General features: G+C 48.0%; 1 protein-coding gene across 1 annotated transcript; it reads left to right on the forward strand.

The window, feature by feature from the left end:
• The first annotated feature begins 10,547 nt into the window (after nt 1–10,547).
• On the forward strand, nt 10,548–18,689 carry PROK2 (prokineticin 2). The gene is made up of 3 exons (XM_050904785.1): nt 10,548–10,640; nt 14,460–14,585; nt 17,992–18,689. The coding sequence occupies exons 1-3, from the start codon at nt 10,548–10,550 to the stop codon at nt 18,115–18,117; spliced, it is 345 nt and encodes a 114-aa protein (XP_050760742.1). The 3' UTR covers nt 18,118–18,689.
• Nucleotides 18,690–19,806: the final 1,117 nt, after the last annotated feature.

Genomic DNA, 19,806 nt, shown 5'->3' on the forward strand with positions numbered 1-19,806 from the left:
AGCACTTGCTGCTTAAAATGTCATCTCAGACAAGACAATGAAATGAGCTGGAACTGTCCCAGCTCTGAGTATTAACCTTGGCAGGATGAAGCGTGTAAGGACACCACGATGGCAGATGTGAAAGGGAACTGAAATAGGTAGAATAGAAAAGGTTTACTGGGGGATTTAAATACCCGAGTGGTCTGTTGAGAACTGATTTCTTCCCACTCTTTACCACGTTCGGCGATGCAAAACTAAGGGATTGCTGGTTACATCACTCGCTGGAATTTAGGGTAAACTGAAGGAAATGTTTCATCATCTGTAGTGTAATCGCTCTGCCTTGCTGCAGGAAGTTGAGTAACTGGGTTTAGAAAGAGTTGGATTTAGAAAGAGCTGGAGCAGTACCTGCCTGTTCCGCTCTCGATGCATCCGACAGGTTTGAAGACAGTTGGTTGTTCATGCAACTGCACATTGAGGGACCTCGAGCAGATGTCTCAATGCTTCTCAGAAACAGGACTCTTGAACCTCCAGCACTGCAGGACAATCCTGGCTGGGCAATGACAGTCATAAGAAAGCCCATTTCTGATTTATTCATGGAGCCGCTACATGGAGTGATCAAGGGAGGAGTCGCTTTAGGAAATGGTGCTGTTCCCCAGAGAGCAAGTAATGGACAGAGCTTAGGAAATCATGTTTAACTGGTTTCTCACTGCTGCACGCTGCTGTCACGGCACTGAAATGTATAGGTCACCGAGGAATTCCTAAATTAGATGTGCCATGATTGGAATTAATAGCAATGTAAAAGAAACAGCACTCTGCAAAATATGAATTATAGCTCTGTGTAAGCAACAACCTGCTGGTTATACAGCCCTGAAGCCCGTGGAAGTTGGCTGGAGGTCATCTTCGGACTCAGCAGTTTTTCCATGAGGGTCTAGTTAAAGAACATGAGCGTTTTGAACATTTGGGGTTGGTTTTGTATTTTCAAGCCCTATTTTCAAAAAATAGCAGTGTACTGGGAAGGGATTTGCTATAGAGTATTTGAAAATCCAGCCTTTAGAGTGAGAGAATGGAGACTCTTCCTGGGCAAGCAGCCAGCCCCTCTCTGGGGGCAAAAGCCCACTTATCCTGATGATCCTACCACATGTGTGAAAACTTGGGTTTGCAAGTCTAGTCTCTTGCCTTGTTTCCAGCAGGGTTTCATCAGCTGGTATTGCCCCAGCACAGGGTTAAAATAGATCTCTTGGGCTCGAGTGTATTGTCAAGGCAACAAGAAACAATGTTATAGTCTTATTCAGCCATTCACCACAACCGTGTTACCCTTGGGCAAAGCTGTTTCTGTGGGACCCTGGTCACAGGAGGGACAGGAGATGTTGGCTTTTGGGGAAATGGAAAATGTCACTGCCACGTGTCCCTGGTCTGGCTTTGCTGTTTTGGCATAGTCAGTAGAAGGGGAAAATGCACTGTGTGAACCTGGGCATCGAAATAGGTGGTGCAGGTCTGCATCCTCAGCATGGGGACGTTGGCTAACGAGGCAGGACTGTGGTGGGGAGAGATGAGCCCACCCGGGTGTGCATGGCCCGAACCCCCGTGCCATGCCCTGAGGCAACCTAGGAGACAGAATTAAGACAGTATGCAGCACGTGGTAAAGCGTTTTTGAGACGGCAGATCTGCTGCCGAGGCTGCTGCCGGGCTGCGTGGCCGAGCACAGACAACCTCCACTGCGCCTTTCACCTCTCACACCCCAACCACACTCCTTTTTGCTGCTTGCTTTCCTTCAGCCTCATGCCATCCTCCTCCTCTCCCTCCATTCCTCCCCATCTGTGGTCTAGTGACTTCTATGCAGATAACGAGCTGTTCGGAGGATGAAACGCATCTTCCCAGCACTCGGCTAGCCGCTGAGGCAGGCAGCCAACACCAGCCCGCATTGCTGGGGGTTTGTTTTTGTTTGATCTTTACCATAAAAGCAACCAATTTGAATTCCTGGAATAATTAGCTGCCCTTTGCACTAGTGGCTCTTGAAAAGTGAGCTGGCAGAAGAACAGAGCGGGGAGTAGGAGGATGAGGTGGATAATTTGTCCTTTGTAGCGGCTCGTCTTTAGGAGGTGATGCAGTAGGTCACACTCTTCCCTCGAAAGCCAGGGCTTGGCGGGCGTGTTGAGCTGCAGACGCAGCCAGGGCTTCCCTGCTCACCTCCTGCCCGCAGCCACCTCCTCCTGCCCTTACCCCGGGGTTTGCGTGAACCTCTCGGTCAGACTAACCCAGCCAAGCCAGCGGTTAAAGCGTCTGCAGGACTGCAGCCCAAGGCAGTGCCCTCACTTGCGTGTGCAGGACTCACCCTAGTGACTGCTCTTTGGCAAGGTCCCCAGTATTCGGCTAAAAGATAAAGAATAGCCCAAATGGATCTAAGGTCCACATTAGCACTTTATTTTCTGCATCCTAAGAAAAAACACCCCAACCCCCCCACCCCCCCAAGCCATGGTGTGGGGTTCTTTTTCTTTTCTAGTCCAGAGTTGTTCTTTAATGTGGGCATGTGAAGTTAAATGGTTGCCAGTTGTCACCCCAGATCTGGTTGTACCCCAGCCACAGCTAAAGTCATTCAGGAGGATGCGATTTACTAAGTGCTTTGGGATTCTCAGAAATGTAAGTCACTAGAGAGACATTATAATTTTCTAAGTTCATACTTAAGAGAGTAGTAAGTGAAGTTTCCATGTTGGAGGTGGCTCTCGTGAGGGGAAGCATTTTGCAGCCATCCCCACAGGGTTTTTAATGCATGCTTTTTGCTAACATGCCATTTCACTGGAATTTTCACCTTTCTGAGCAATCTTGCATACGGATGAAAGGGAGAAAAAGGAATTCAGCGGTACTCCAGGTCCTGGAGGCACCTCAGCTGTGCTCTGCTGGGAATACTCACCTTTTTGTGACAGTGAAAGATGAAGCAGCACAAAGTACAGGGGAGGGAGAAAAAGACAAACATGAGAAAAGTGGGAGAGAAAGTAAGAGAAAAAAAAACTCATGGAGGACCTGAAGGCCAAGACAGATCAGAAAGATGGATGAGATCCTTCTGTGTATGTGTGCTCCATGTTTCTGCCTTGGATGACCAATGTTCAGAGCATCAGGGAAGGCTGCTGATCACCCATTAGCCGTGATGAATGCCCCAACCAGTGGGATGTACAGAAACGTGGTCCCTCCTGTACTATTGCCTCTACTTCCCTCCCTGCAGATCACACCCCCACACCCTGCCGCACACTGGAGACCTACCATAAATAACCCAAATTAACAGGAGAAAAGCTACAGGATTCACGTGCCTCATGAAGACAGCAGGACAGAATAAAGGTGCAGGACAAGGGATTTTAGGGGTGAAATTCCCAGTTGATTCTGGGAATTTGCAACACCCAGGATGTAAAAACCAAACAACTGACTGTTGTTTGTGGGTATTGGCTCCGAGGATAATTCTTTCCTGACCTAGTATGCTAATAAGAGCAGGAGCACAACCCACCCTGTATCCTCTTGCTGGCCGCCACCACATTCCAGCGAAGGACTGGAAAAGTGAAGCAACAAAATCAAAACAGAAATTAAACTGTGTGTCAAGGAGAAAAAAATTTCTGCCTGCTTGCTGCAGGCAATCCGAGGAAGCCATGCAGCACGAGTACAGTACAGTAAATAAAAACTGAACAAGTGACCTCTTCTTGGTCCCCTTGGAGATAGTGGGAAGCCAGGTATTAGCAGCATTCATAGTGCTACCACCGGTTTCCATGATGAGGGGCACAGAGGAGACTTGTGTGGTGCCTGGGGAGGTGTGGGAGGCAGGGGCATGTATGCAGGCAGCACAACCTGGGGCGTGCAGGCACCAGGGTGGGCTGCAGGCAGGGACCCGCTGAGGATACAGGCAGAACTGGCAGGGACCAGAGGGACCCGTGAGGGCCGCGGCAGGGAGGAAAGGTGGGCTGTTCTGTTTATTAAATACAGGCTTACAAAACCTGCTTGGCATTGGTCTAGCAGCTCCCATTGAGGCACATGATAAATCACCCGTCTGCGTTGTAGCAGAGCTACAACGATGCCCTCCTGAATAAATCACCTGCAGTTCTTGCATTTGGTAGACTTCTGTGGCTATGGAAGCATTTCCATCTCCTTCCCCCGTGGCCCAGCAAATCCCATCTCAATGAAAAACTACCTCACCCTGTAGGTTCAAGCGTGCAGGGAGAGAGCATGGCTCCACCAGCCAGTCCCCTACCCGCAGCTTGCATCTACTAACCCATTTTGGCATGCAAAGGAAAGATATTTCCTACCAAAAGCAATCACTAGGAAGAAAAAAGGTTGAAAGAATGTTTCCCTGAAGTCCAGCTAACTCCCCAAACCAATACTGCATCTTCTTGGCAAAAATTCTACATTTTTTTCAAGACATATCTGAAAATTACAGAAAGGCATTGAGTCCCTGCCCATCACATAAATCCGCAGTTCCCGCTGAATGATTCAGAACTGTGCTGCCCTGGACTTTGCAAACGCAGTCACACGGATGTGTAGAAGTCTAAATAAAATCTGTGTACAAGTCAAAGGAGTAATTTTTCAAGAGCAACTAGAAATTGTTAGTTTTGTTTGTATGTTTGCAGCTTTTTCTTGTTCTACCGCTGCCACTGTTTCATGAGTAGACTTTTCCACGTCAATCCCTCCGAGCTGACGGGAGAACGTGTACTTCGCAATCAAAATGATTCATGCGGTTACATGATCCAGTGCAGAGTAAGGGAGTAAGAATCCCTAATCTAGAACATTAGCACTTATCTGTTAAATGTTCTTTTTTAACATACTGCAGAACCATCATCTTATTCCTTACATAAGGTTCTTCATGGACTGCTATGACAACGGCAGCACTGAAAAGCAGCGTAATGAGACACAAGGAGCACTAGGAACATACCGCTAGAACAGCAGCTCATTACAACTGTTCTTATCTGACCTCAGAAATAAAAACACTTCGAGATGCTTTTTTGTTGCTGAAGATTTTTGCAAATCTGTTTCATTTTTATTCGTGTATTCACAAGGCTGTTTCTGTTTATACACTGATAGTTGACTTGGTCTGCAAGAATATACAACTAAGAATAGAGTCGTGGGGCTAATCATATGGGGTGAGAATATTCCTGAAATCGTGGCAGAAACTTTACAAAGTTTGTTGATCTCTTGGAAAGGGCTTGGAGATGAGCTACCAGAATATTTTGATGGTGACAAAAACACTGCTTCGTAGCGAGAGAGTAATAGGGCTCGATGTTAACAAATGGGTGTCGTGGAATTTGTTCCCAGCATATAATTACATCCAGAAGGTGAAAATTCCTGATGTTAGAGGGCATAATATCATCCGCTGGTCCAAAGCAGTGAAATTCAAACAGGAAACAAGGTTTTAAGGGTTGGAGCAGTTTGCCGAGGGAAGTGGTGAATTCTTCGTTGTTTTAAGTCAACGCTCGATTTCTCTTGAGATATGTACTGGTTTAAAACACAACTTATCTCTCTATATTTAGGATTCGCTAACGAAATTTATGGCTTGATTTAGTAGGAATTCAGACTACAGTGCCTCTTCTAATCCTAAAATCTGCGCATCTCTCAAGACTTTTTTTTAATTAATTAGTTTATTTGATGTCAGAAGAGGCCAGACGTGAGCCTGGGGTGCGGTAATCATGAAGAAAGACCGTTGTGGCTCACTCTGAACTGTGGATGGCAAGGTGTCCCCTTCACGGTAAGCGGTTCCTTGTTTCTTGTACAACTGGCTGCTGCGTGGCTGCGGGTGGACGTGCTGCCGCTGCTCTCCACGCTGCCGCCTCGCCTGCATCCCGTGCCGGGGCAGATATGTGCTGATCTCTCAGACTTGCCTACAAGTTCACGCAAGCAGCAGCCTCGTGGACATCTCCGAAGGCAACTACAAGTGTGAGACTTGCGTATAGCAGTCAAAATTACCTTTCGTTTTCTGTACATTACACAATTACGCAAACTGCTGTCTATATGATCTAGAATCATACTGGTGGGTGCCCAGACTTGCTAAGCAGTTTACACTTCAGATCCCAGCTGGGCTTTACAGTCTCAGTGAGAGTTGCAGGTATGAAGCCTCCGTTTCTCAGCCAGCCCGCTGCTGGTAACTTCTGAAGACACTGGCCAACTTCAGCCACATCAGAGAGAGAGGTAGAAAACTTAGAAGTAATTTACAAAAATCTTTGCAACTTAAAAAAAGTAAATGGTAGTTGGGTAAATGCTGAGGACCCAAATTAATGCCAATACAAGCAGAAAGGGCCTCTTCTGCCTTCTGTACAATCCCCAAGACAGAGGACAAAAGATCGAGAAGGGTCTTGGGCTGGTCACCTGTGAAGGGGATGATTTGGGCCGGCCTCTGCTTCACTGAACGTTAATTATTGACATAAAGCAGAAATGTTGGGTGAGAGAAGGATGGCATCCCAACCCGGGTTACAGCTTAGAAATTCGGATATTCTTGCAGGAACTGTGTGTTCAGGTTATTACAGGCACTAAAGACAACTGACTTGAGGTCTTCCATTCCTTGAGTGAACTTCCATACCTAGACTATAAATCTATATAAACATCCGATATAGATAAGTATATTCTTCCTGTACGAGAGTCAGCAAACTTTTACCACTTTGCTGAATTCAGACCATTGTCGGATACGTAGTGTGAAAGATTAGACAAATCAGATACTGTCATTATTAAGAGAGTTTTTAGGACAAAAAGATAATTCTCCTGTCTTGCATTACATGCTTTTTCTCATTTCTTTTATGAGAAAATTATCTTTTTAGATAGCTGATGTATTCACATCCTTAGTCTTCAAAAATCTGTAAACTCTGTAGTGTGTTATCACTTGAATAGGCCAAATACTTATTTGAATGCCTACTCATAGACAGCTAGCTTTCAGTAAAATTGAAGCTTTGAGAAGAACCAGAGCGAGCTACCAACCGCACTGAAAGCTAAAAATAGGTATTTCACTCCAGGTTCTTAAAGCAACTGAGGACTTTTGGATGATCATTAACATAGTGTGTCAAATCTCAAGTATTGTGATTAATTTGGAGTGATATTTCCTAATTCTGATATTAGAGTTTTTATGGTAGAAGAAGATGTTTGGTGGATTTGTGAAGGCAATCTGAAAATGGGACTTCTTGGGTTCCCTCTTGGGGAGAAGCCTAACCCTACGCAAGCATAGCCAAAGCTGTAGCTCCACTGAAGCCTTGCCTACAGGGTGACGACACTGGATCCTACTGCTGGGTGCTTTCATATGGAAGGAAAAAGTTCTTCTGCGGTAGATTCATTTACACTGGGATAGCATCACAGATGTCCGTTGGACAAGTATCTGCGTGGAGGAATGGGGAAGGTATCTGTGTTAATTGTGATAACGTAAGAGAGAGGCTGGAAGGCTGCTTCTGCACTAGGCTGGGTTATACACCGTGCTGTCCCTCCTGTCCCCAGGTGCACTCCAGGGTGGTTTTGGTATTGTACCCGCAAAGATAGAAAGAAATACTAAGAGAAATGTTACCTGTTTCAGAATGAATTGGTTCAGTAAAAACCCAACAATGCAAACAACCCTTTTAAACTATGAAAACTAACATGAGGCTATCCTTCAAAGTGGATCAAAAGAAATAAAAGACCTTCTGAAATTCTCGTGCATTTGTGAGATGGGCAATATGAAGATTTACATTTAAGACACTTTGTGGATTTTTACTACTTTTGTAGTTGAACAATTATCTAGGAGGTAATGACACTGATATTCAGAGATTCACCTCCTCAACTTTCACTTTAAGAAGAGCAATCATTTAATTGGATTTAATTAATGTTTCATTACAATTTTGTAATCACCTAAAGGCCATATAGATGTGTAAGATCTCTTCTAATAGCAAACCAGTTTTAGCAGAAGTTAGCAGTAAGAATATTGGCGTTAGGGTGGATGCTAGTAAGCCTATAGCATACCCGTCTTAATGTGTAATACTGCCCTTCCAGCCTGATGACTGGCAACCTTTCATAAATGATACCTTTTATGTAAAATGGCTTTTACAAGAAATGACTAAGTCTACATAAAACTGCACAAAATTCTTCCCTTCCCCCTTTTTATTTCCCCTCAGTTCTGTAGTGTTTTTGAAGGATCAGGAGGCTTAGAGCTGAAAATGATAATTTGTTTCTTAAAGTTCTCGGCACCTGGGGATTGTGAAAATAATCATTCCTGTTTTACATTCATTTTTAGTTTCTAGGATACAAATAAAATTTAGAACAAGCTAATCCCTTCACCTGGTTTAAACTAGTGATGGTTCAGGCCAGCCACACAGGTTTACAACAGCTAAGGATCCGTCCCAGTTATTTTTAATACCTTCACGTCAAAATTGGCTTATCCCAATTTGCTTTTAAAGCATCTTTGGAGTAAGGCTTTATTTACTCAGCCCGTATTTGTCTTGAGTGCACTTTTACGAAATAGCCATAAGCACCCAAAAAGGCCACGTTTGTAATGAAAACACCTCCAGACAGACTGACCCCCCGAGGCGATGCCGCTAACGAATCGATTCGACAGATCCTGACCGGGACTGAACCAAGCGGGAGCACGATGAGACACTCGGTGCGTTATACGCTCCCCTTCAGCTGCGCTTAAACTCGCCTCAGCCGAAGAATGAGACTGTTTGAGGACTCAGGGAAATGTGGGCTCTGCAAAGGCTCAGCCTTCCTGTTTGGAAAAAGAGAATTTGAAAAATCTGAGAAAACGGGGACCTACGTGTGAGAACGGGACACACCAGGGAGGGAGGGGGCAGCACAGAGGGACGGGAGAGATGGAAGCGGGGAAGGAAAAGGGACAAAAAGGGAGTTAGGAGGGAGAGGAAAGGTAAAAAGAAAGAAGTATAAAGAGCTGGAAAAGTAAGGAAAAGAAAATAGAGAAGAAAAACAGTGAGAGAGAGGCAGGGAAGGAAACTCTGCACGTGTTTTACTGACTGTCACTGGACTCCGATATCCTGCCGCCAGAGGGGACGGAGGTACCCAAAGGTAGCACCGTTAGTCGTTAAACCTTGGCTTGTGTTAAATGTAAGCGGTGTGCATCTAGAAAGAGGAGCTCACCGAGACAATCAGACCATGGACTGGTGTTAGGGCTGGAAGGAGCTAGTGGTGCTCTGCCTCCAAAATGGGGTCCCTGCTCCCCCTTGCCCCTCCTTCCCACCATCTTCCCCCAGGATCTCCGGGTGGGAGCCAGCCCTGCTGAAGGAGAGAGCCGTTTTCCTCCTTATGTCCCTGGGTGCTGCAGGAGCCGGGAGGGCTCAGGCAGGGGCAGGGGCTGCCCGTGGCGGTGGCAGAGAAGCACAGGCAGGAGGGGGAGCTGGAGAACATGAATTCAAAGGGGTTTTGGGCTCCAGAGCACCCTGATGCTCAGACAGGTCCACAAAGGAGTAAGGTGAAGAAGTACACACGAGCATTACTTTTTTATTTAGTGCTGGCACTTCTTGGGCTAAGTGCCGTAAGCAGGAACTGAGGTGATTCAATTCTTACAGGGCCTGTGGGGTAAATTTGCTTTGATGCTCCTCTGCCCCAGACAAGGTGAGGTGCAGCCTGCATGTCCCCCCACCACGGCCATGCCCACAGCACTGCTGGGGCCCAGCGGAGGCCGGGTCAGGGGCTGCAGGTGGTTCCTGTCCATAGAGAGGAGCGGGGGGAACATGGGGCTGGGGCTGGCAGGGAGCTTGAGGAGCACAAGCAGAGGGGACATGGCACTGGAGCCGAGACAGGCCTCCAGGCTGGCTCCTGTGGCCTCCGACCCGCTGCGGGATGTGCTCTAACCTGCTGTGGGATCCCCCCCCCACCTGCTGCAGGATCCCTCTGGACCTGGTGTGTGCTGCTGCAGGATGTCCCCCAGCCAGCCCTGGGATCACCCCCTAGACCCGCTGCGGGATGTCCCCCAGACCTGCTGAGAGGTGTCCCCAACATGGTGTGGGATGTCCCCCACACCTGCTACGGGATGTCCCCCAGCCAGCCCTGGATCACCCCCTAGACCTACTGTGGGATGTCCCCCAGACCTGCTGAGAGGTGTCCCCAACATGGTGTGGGATGTCCCCCACACCTGCTGAGAGGTATCCCCAACATGGTGTGGGATGTCCCCCCACACCTGCTGCGGGATGTCCCCCAGCCAGCCCTGGGATGTCCCCCAGACCTGCTGAGGGATGTCCCCAACAAGCTGTGGGGTTTCCCCCCCAGACCTGCTGCGGGATGCCCCCTACATTCGCGGGACACCCCCTGACCAGCCCTGGGACGTCCCCTGGACCGCCGTGGGCTGTCCCCCGGACCTGCGGCGGGCTGCCCCCCACCGCCGTGGGTTGCCCCCCCAGCCATCCGCCGGCTGCTACCCCGCCGCTGCCGCGGAGGCTCGTCCCGCGGCCGCGCACCTGGGCGCGGTGGGGTGCGCGCGGCGGTCCGCGGCCGCGGCGCTGCCAGGGCGGGGGTGACTCACGCTGCCGCCAACGGCAGCCCCCGGCTTTATAACGGCTGGGGCGGCCGCCGCGCCCGGCTCCGCTGCGCCGCGTCTGCGCCCGCGGGGAGCGCAGGGGCCGCGGCCGCGGGACGGCACCATGCGGAGCTTGCGCGGCGCTCCGCCGCCGGTGCTGCTGCTGCTGCTGCTGGCGCTGCTGCTGGCCGCGGGGCACGGCGCCGTCATCACCGGGGTGAGCGCCGCCGTACGGCACCGCGAGGGCCGGCCGGGACCGACGGCACCGACGGGAGCCGACGCGCCGGCACCGGCAGCCGCAGGCGGGCTGGAGCCGGGCGGGGGTTCGGCGGGGGCTGCGGGAGCGGCGGGGGGCTGAGGGGGGGGGGGGGGCTCCGCCGAGGGAGCGGGGACAGGACTTGGGGGTCTATCTGCGGTGAGGGTAGCGGGACGTGGGGGGCCGCCCGGGAGAAGCGATGCCCGGGTATACGGGAGCTCTCTCTGCCGTGAAGGATGCCCGGAGCTGGCGGGCTCTCTGGGGTGGGCAATGCCGGGACTCGGGGGTCTGTCCGGGATAAGTGATGCCGGGACAGAGGGGTCTCGCGTAGGGTGAGGGATGCCCGGAGCTGGGGGTCTCTCTGGGATAAGTGATAACCGGGACGGGGAAAGGAGGGCTGTGCCAGGGGATGAGAGATGCCAGGGCTTGGGGTCTGTCTGGGATAAGGGATGCCCGGAGCTGGGGGTCTCTCTGGGGTGAGGGATGCCCGGAGCTGGGGGTCTCTCTGGACTAAGTGATACCAGAGCTTGGGGGTCTCTCTAGGGTGAGTGATGCCAGGACATGGAGGGGTCTCTCTGCGGTGGGTGATACCAGGACTTGCGGGTCTCTGGGGTGACGGATGCCACGGTGTGGGGTCTGTCCCTTTGGGGTGAGGGATGCCTGGACTCGGCGGGGGGGTGTCTCCAGGCTGGTCCATGAGTGTGCAGAGACTCCAGCTGCTTCTCCAGGGCTGGAGGCTGTCCCCCCCGTGTCCCTCCCATGCAGCCCCCAGCTGCCCCCAGCCCCGGGCTGCCCCCAAACCTGCCCCGGGGGACCCCAGCTCGGGGTACCGCACTGCCTGCTTGTGCACCCTGAGTTCCTCCAGTCCTACCGCGTACAGGGCAGGCACCGGTATTGCAATCATCGCAAAACGCTGCTTTTTTTTTTTGAGTATGACTGTGCTGCTTTTTTCCCTCAATAGCCACCCATTGCAAATGAGTCCTCTGTTGTTGTTGTTGTTTTTAGGCTTGAGATTTATTTTGGTTGTGAAAATGTTTTTTTTCCAAAGACGTTATTTAACCCAAAGCATTGCATCACTTTTAAGTGAAATGATTTTTTTTAGTGTTTGCTTTGGATTAATAACCCAGCGCTTGCATTCCTTCGAGAGCTTACATGTCTTTTGTAACCATCAGAAGTTGTACTCGCAGCAGCGGATTACTCCGTGGCTGTCCAGGCTCCCTGTCCGGACTTCACTGAAGTCCATGAAACAGCTTGTAGGCATTTCTCTGGATGTCAGATCAGTTCCCTGGACTGATTAATTTTCAGAGCAGAGAGTGTGAAGGAAATTTTTAATATTTGAGAATTTCAAGTTCCTTTTAAGTAGAAATATTTCCAGCAATGGAGGACCAGTTTATATAAGTCTGTTATTAGAGTTGTGGCTACACCTTTAAAGCATAATTAATCCATTAAATAAAGTAATTGTAAAGCACTGAATAATAGATCAAGGGCAAAGCAGATTCAAAAGTAAAAATAGATTAGAACTAGAAAATGTTACTTTATTAGCTATTGCAGTGCATTTCTGCTTAAACCACTTTGATGCATTTTTGGCTTCTGATGAATGGGCAAATATCAGACGAGAGCTGACGTAGGTGTTCCTGTCCCCATCCTCTGAGCCTGAAAGGTGCTTTTCCTTTGCAATTTAAGGACTTGATTCAAACCTTCCTCACTTCAGTGGCGGTTCGTGTGCTGGCTTCAGTTGCCTTTGGAGCTGGCATTTCACCTGGGACTTTTTCCTTGAGCTGAATTTTCCACAAAACTGTGTTTAAATGGGGTGCTGAAGAGGAATGTCCTTCATGTTGTGTCCTGTGAAGATTAGGAGTAGCAGTATGAATTACACATTGCAGATAAGGTGTGGGCAGGAGCATTTGGGTTGAATATTTTCAAAACTTGTCATACATTTTTGGAAAGGGAGCCTTAAAAGGTCTGCCAGATGTATATATGTGTGTGCGAATTTTAAAAAGAAATTGTTCAGCACAGTGTTTTAGATACCCTTGCTTGCTAGGACATACTCAGACGTGTTTTGCAGCTGAGTGATACTTCACTCCAGGACCAGTCCCACAGAGATGGATGGGGTTTGAGATATACAACGGAGAAAAAAAGGGAGTCAGGAGCTGACCGGTGAGGAGTAGTAGAGCCTGTGACTCCAGCTGAGCAGTGGATGCCAGCGTGCCAGGGGCAGCCAGAATCACCGGACCTGCAGATTTTTTGTGACTAGGGCAAAATTAGACCATTAGAGTGTGGTTTTTTTGTTTTTTGTTTTTTTTTTTTGAGAGGTTAGAAAGTAAACAACATCTACCTGGCAGGCTGTAGTGGTAGTTCTATGGCCATATTAGTCTTGCAAGCAAATACTCTGTGTGTTTGGGCTCACCTGTAGCATAGGTCTGTCTGCTTTGTTAAATGTGTGTTTAGGAGGAGCGCTAGCCGTTTGGGTTACACACACTATTTAATGGCTTGACCCTAATGCAACAGCTTTTTCCTAAATTACTGGCTGATCTGTAAATACATATTTTGATCTGGCTTCTGCTGGTTGAACTAGTGTAATATTTACCCAGCAGAGTACAGTCTAATGGCATTTATCATGTAAATCCCAAGGTAAGAGCTGTAAGCTTTTTTCTTCAAGCAAATGTTTGCTCTGATACGCAGTCTTCCCCAGAGCCGTTATCATCTTTTATGTACATTTTTACAAGTTGCCTGTTTATGTGCTGCTGACCAGTGCCTTTGGTCTATCCCTGCTGCTGTCAGACATTAGGAGAGTAGTGAGTTAATTAAGCTTACCTTTGGGGTGTAATCAGAACCTTTAACTAATGGCATTTCTCATCGGAGAAAGGAGAGTGGGTTTTGCATTAAATTCATATAATAAAAAGTCTGATAAGCTTTTGGTTAAAAAATAGGCAAAAGATGTGCAGTAACCTGTTTCCAAACCCTAACACGTCAATTGCTCTTCATGGTTTCTGTTTTTTAAAACATACCCAATAGTTTGCATTTTGGTTTGTGCTTATCTAAGCTGTTTTGGGTAAGTGGCTGAAATGTTTCCCCCCTGCCTTGCAGGAGGAATGCTACCACAGTAGCATTTTCTTGGATGTGGACACTTATGCAAAGCTTTTTCTATTACACATTTAAGACCTCTTTTAGTTACATGTAATTCTAGATAACAACCACAGAATCCATATTTAAACTTCTATTTTAGCTACTTCCACTTGGACTTCTCTAATAAAACTATCATGCAGGCTTGCATTTGCAAAGGCACTCAACCATAAGATATTATCATAAGAAACTAGAAGGAATAGTTACTTAAAAGTCTTTGAACTAATGGATCATCTCCTATCTTAGCTTCTCCGTAAGACAGGATTCCTGACTGTTTGGTGCGCTTGATCCTTGCATCTGCCTGAGTTTACTCAGGCTCTGATCTGGGAAAGCAGAGTGGCACGTGCCACGGTCCATCAGTGCTCAGAAGTTGGGACTGCAAATCCCTGACAGTCCTGGATTTGGCCCCGAGCAGCTCTGTATGTGGTCGTGGCTTTAAACATCCTGGGCTCAACTCTGAAAAGTGGCAGGAGCCTGTACGTTCAGATCCATGGGAGGTATAGGTATTGCGAATCAGCCTTAAATCTTGTTATTCAGCCTTAATGAGCCATGATAACTTGTGGGGTGTTAGAGGCAGCTCTTGAGCACCTGCTCTGTCCTATTGCTGGAATATATTTACTATTCATTTTATTTGCCTAACGCTGTATTGAACTCCAGGCCTGCGACCAAGACCAGCAGTGCGGAGGAGGGATGTGCTGTGCGGTTAGCCTCTGGATCCGCAGCCTGCGAATGTGCACGCCGATGGGAAATTTGGGAGAGGAGTGCCATCCTTTGAGTCACCGAGTGAGTACGTCACTGGGGGGGCTGTGGACCGGAGCTGGCAGGGCAGAAAGAAACACATTTGTTCGTCACATTGCATAAAAACTATACGTGGTGAAAAGGCAGGGAAACATCCCGTGCATTACAATACCCAGGCATTTGCATCTGTATGGAAATAGGGCTGAAGGTACCTACGTAAGGAAATACATTACTGTCAGAATTATGCTGAAGAGAATCTGAGGATGAAAGTACTACATGCTTTCCAGATTGTTTTCTTATTAGTTTGTTGTTGCTGTTTTGCTTCATTACATGATCCGAAAGAGCTTTAGCAGTTCCCAAGCCCAACCCTGCCAATGCCTACGCGCGTGAGCAGGAGCGTAGCAAATGCCACCGACCTCAGTGGAACTGGACAAGATCCCATCACAAGCATAACAATGTCACCAGCCGGTGTTGGGACACTTGGTGCATCACTGCAGCACGGTCCCTGCCATCGAACAGCAATATCCTATTGTGCTCCAGAGGCTGAAAGCCACCGGTGCCTTCAAAAGCCATTGAGAAGGTGTTGACACACACTTGTGCTTGAGAAAACTCACCACGGGCTCTCTTTGGTTCTATTCTACCTATTAATTTCAAATATATATGTATGTATACATATATACACACAAATATATAAAACACTAGTTACATATTAGTACATTATTATATGATACACTATGAATATAATGCCATTAACAAATACATTTATTTAAGGCTATGTAATTATGTATATTATATGTACTGTGAAAAATGCTGTTTATTTATAAGTAATACAAAAGACAGAGTGGGATGTTACCAAGGAGCTTGAGAACCTGGTGGTTTTCAGAGCCATCCTCAGGAAAGAGTATGGCCCAAGAGTCATCCCATGTGAAAGATATCAAGGCAATAAATTTAGATTGTAAATGTGCAGCTAGTTAGCTGCCTCTCTCACTGTCTCATCCAGTGCCTGGCTTCTCAGCTCAGTATGGTTTATTTTCTCAGTTTTAGGAAGTTCAAGGCTCTGTTCTATTACAGTTAAATTTTTAAATCTTCTGCTGCGATATTGGGAACCAAATTCTCATTTTTACTATGTAATGTAGCAGGTTTTTCTTGTAAGGGCTCTTTACATTAACAGGAGTCTCAGGATACGAGAAATTGTCTTCTAGGGTTTTTTTTATGAACTTATTGCTATTGGACAATAATTTATACTGTCTGATATATTTTAAGCTAATTGCCTGCATAATTATAATCAGAGAAGATGCCTGTCCACCCCAGACTTACATTCATAGTCACTAATGTTTATAAGCTTTATGGGGTTAATTTTAGATTTAGATTCCTCACCCCACTGCTCTTCATGACAAACACAAAGCAAATTGATTTACTGTAGTATGGGAAATCAGGTATTTTTAAGGATGGAGAGTTTGTTCAACCGTTCCTCTCCCCTAAATATTTGGGTAGGGGGCAGCTGGGAGACCAGTTGCCCTGAGGACCGAAACCTTTCATTTCCCTGCAGGCCAGGTACAAAGCAGGCACCACCACGGCCATGCCACCACCTCGGGGACCTCCAGAGGAACCTGGAGATACCCTGGAGGAGATGGCTGGCAGTTGGGTTTCCACCTTCTAGTTTCCTTCTCAGCAATTAGATGGCGTTGGCTTGATGCCATTAACAATCTCAGTTGGCATTGCAGAGGCAGGGTTTGCAGGCAGGACCGGGCAGGTGAGGTTTGGCCGGCCAGCAGACAGAGCTGGCAGCACGGGGGTGGCTTTGCCGCCGCTGCGCACCTTGCACATAACCCCCACGTCTCTCCCGGGAGCTCCCTTTTTTCCTTCTCACCTACAAAATCCCATTGCCTCCTGCTCATTAAAAGCCGGTGCTGGGCACACGGCGTGGCAAAGCATGCACCGGCTCAGCCGGCATTGCCAGCACTGACTCCGGGCACGTGGGCTCTGCCTGCGCAGGCAGAAGCTGCATGTCCTGGCAAAGTAGCTGTCCTGCAGAGCTGTCACCCGCTGCCTGTCCCCAGCCGGGTGCGTTATTAAGCCACATCTTCAGCGTGGGAGTCCTGCTGAAAGGAACGTTTCCTTGCAGCGAATGTAACGTTTTGAATAAATCACTTGAGCTGTCAGAGGGCTGAGAGGTACTTCTGAGTCAGCCTTACCAGCCCGAGGAGCTCAGATTTTAGGTTTTTCTGCAGTGCTCTGCGTGGGTACCCGAGAGGTGTGATTCCCACGGGGAGTCCCCGACACCCGCGGTCGGTGGCCTCTCCGCTCACGCCGGGGCAGAGGGGCTGTGGTGGATGGCACGGGGAAGCCCACAGCATCCCTCGCTCTGGGGCTGCTCTTCAGACGGTGCTGGGCAGGGGGCTGGCGCTGGCCCAGGGCACCGCAGGCAACGTGAGCCCCCTGCTCCCCCCCCGCACCCGGCGGGGTGTCACTGGAGTCGGGCAGGTCCTTGGCGTGAGGCACAGGGGAACGTGTGGGACTTTCTCCCTTCAACTCTCTTAAACAGAAAATTTGCACACTGACAACAAACAATCTTGGAATATTAAAATCACAGGCTCAAAACACCCAGAAATCTGGAGATGAGGGAATTAGGGCTGCCTGCCTGGCTGGCAGCAGTGGCTTTGTACCTCTGTGCTTCCCTGTGCCGGATGCTCCGTGCGCGCTGCCGGCCAGCAGCACCGCGGCTCCCGGGCATGCTGTCCCACCAGGTTGTGCGGCTCGGCTCATGTGCTAGCAGAGACACGGCTCCTGTAAGAGACAGAGCTTGTGATCAAGTTGTTAAAGAGTGTCAGGGCACATGCATGTCGTGGCACAATTAAATTTGTTTAATGCAGTCCGTCTGTGTGCTCCCTGCAACACAGGGTGGCTGGAGGAGGGTGGGATGAAATGAGAAACCTCTGCCTTGTGAAGAAAAGGATGCTGCTCAAAGGGAGGTCAGGTGAGATGACCTCCAGAGATCCCTTCCAGCCTGAATTATGATGGGGTCCTGTGGACCCGGGCCCTGCCATGCAGCTGACAGGCTGCTCTGTGCCGTATGACAATGCAGGAATCAGGGCAAGCAGAAACGCCTACGCAGTAAACACTGCAAAACGTGATGCTGAAGGCCAGTGTAATTTCACAACAGACTCCTTTATAAAATGGGAGTAAACGGAGAACGTGTGTCACAGATGTAGATTTACACAGCACCATAAACCGTTACATTTTGCTCTTAACTGTGGCTTGACCGGGAAATGCAACAGGGTTGGCTTTGCCATCTGCTCTCCAGCCCCCGTGCTGCAGCTCGTGGGGATCTCCTGCCGTGGAGGGAGGCGGGTGGTGTTCCCCGTATTCCCACTATTGATCCGAATCCATCCCCCCAAGCACCACCGCCGCTGTGCTCCCTGTCCCTGATGTCTGTGCTCTTTGTCCCCAGGTTCCCTTCTCCGGGCGACGGATGCACCACACCTGCCCGTGTCTCCCCAGCCTGGCCTGCATACGGACTTCTCCCAGCAAATTCAAATGTTTACCGAACTTCAGAAAAGAAGATGTGTTTTTTTAGCAGGAGCTATTCTGCACTAGAAAGAGCCACTTGATGTATTCTTTTTCTTGTTATTGTGACAAACAAGGTACTTGCCAGGGGAAACCCTTCACCATACTTTCCTGCCTCACCAACATTAAAACTGAAGATGAGATACTGTGCTGTAGTGGCCAAGGTTTTCAGGAGAGACTCGCGGTGGCAGATGCTCTCATTTTGGGGTGAGCAAAATGACATCTGCTAAAGCAATACTGCTTTCTGAGGGCAGGAGCTTAACGATTTCTGAACCGTCTCATGGTCTCCATGGTTCCAGCTTAACCCCAGAATGAAAACATCCAAGCTTAGTGTCAGTTTTGGAAAATTTTGGCCACGTTTTTACACTTTGGAATGCCTGAATTGAACTGAGAGTTCAATAATTGCGTAGTCTGAAGCATATGACGATTGACAAAAAACTGTATTTACATTACATTTCGTATCTTTATTAATATAACTGTATTTGTAAGTTAGGCGCATCTCTAGGGTAAAAGTTTAACCAATAGATGTAGTTTTTACACTTTTTAAAAGTGGCAGGTGGAACCAAAGCATTTCAATATTCAAAGCATTAAAAATTTTGTTATTTTAGTATTCTAAGATGAGAAGAAGTTGTTACTTGAGTTGCTGTAAAACTACCTGATCATCTCAAACTATGTATTAAGATGTAGTTTATATTAAAAAAGGAACCCTGAAGTTTATTGTAATGGGCTGCCTGACTTCTTGTATATGTATCAAATTTGCTGTGTAAAAATTCTGTATCAGAATAATGGCAGTATATGATTTGATTTATTTTAATATTATAACATTATTTTGTCATTGTGGTTTTCCATTTTTATTCAGTGTAATCTGTTATCACATACTCGATTCACCCAAGCTAGCAGAGCTCCTTACGGATAGCTTAGCAAAAGATTATATGCCTCTGGCTGCTTTTAGGGAAACTCAGCAGTTTACAAGGCGTGAACTCCTCAACCAAGCTGCAGTCTTAGACGATGGAGGAATCTTGGTGTAGCTAATACGAGAGGTTTTTCTTGGCACATGCCTCAAAGGATCAACTTTAGTCCAGCAAACATAAAATTTGTGAGTTTTCTATGAAATACTGTGCAACTTCATATTTACATGTCAGTCCCTGGAGCTGGAATTCCAATAGTTTGTGTGAGTTTCACACGTTTCTTGCTCTCAGACATGCAAACATATGCTGGAACTGAAAAAGTGAAGTCATTCATCTTTCAACAATCAGTCCTTTGCTGCTGATGATGATGGGCGGCGTTGAGAGAAGTTAGCACGCTTGTATTAAGGCAAACACCTGTATTACTTAGAGAAGATGAGAAATGTCCCAGCGAGTTTACCAGGTACCTTCCACTCAGCTCCACAGCCTCCCTGAGGAGAGAGAAAGGAACAACTGGACTTGTTATTTTGCCAGATCCTTGTGGGTCCTGCACACGTTAGAAAAATAAATGTCTTGAGAGATAGGATTGCATCTTCCTGGCTCAAGACAGCCCAACCCCAGGGCTCCCACTCCAAAGCCCATATATTTTGCTTCACCCTTTGCAGTGGCGACACAGCAGCTGTGCAAGTGGCAACAGGCTCAGGTCCTGTAGGGGGGGGAAAAAAAAAGTCTGAGGTGCCACCAAACGGTAATTTTGTATGTGGTTTGCTTTAATGTTATCAGGTACAAAGTGC

This window comes from Gymnogyps californianus, chromosome 13 (assembly GCF_018139145.2).
Source record: "Gymnogyps californianus isolate 813 chromosome 13, ASM1813914v2, whole genome shotgun sequence".
Classification (NCBI taxonomy): domain Eukaryota; kingdom Metazoa; phylum Chordata; class Aves; order Accipitriformes; family Cathartidae; genus Gymnogyps; species Gymnogyps californianus.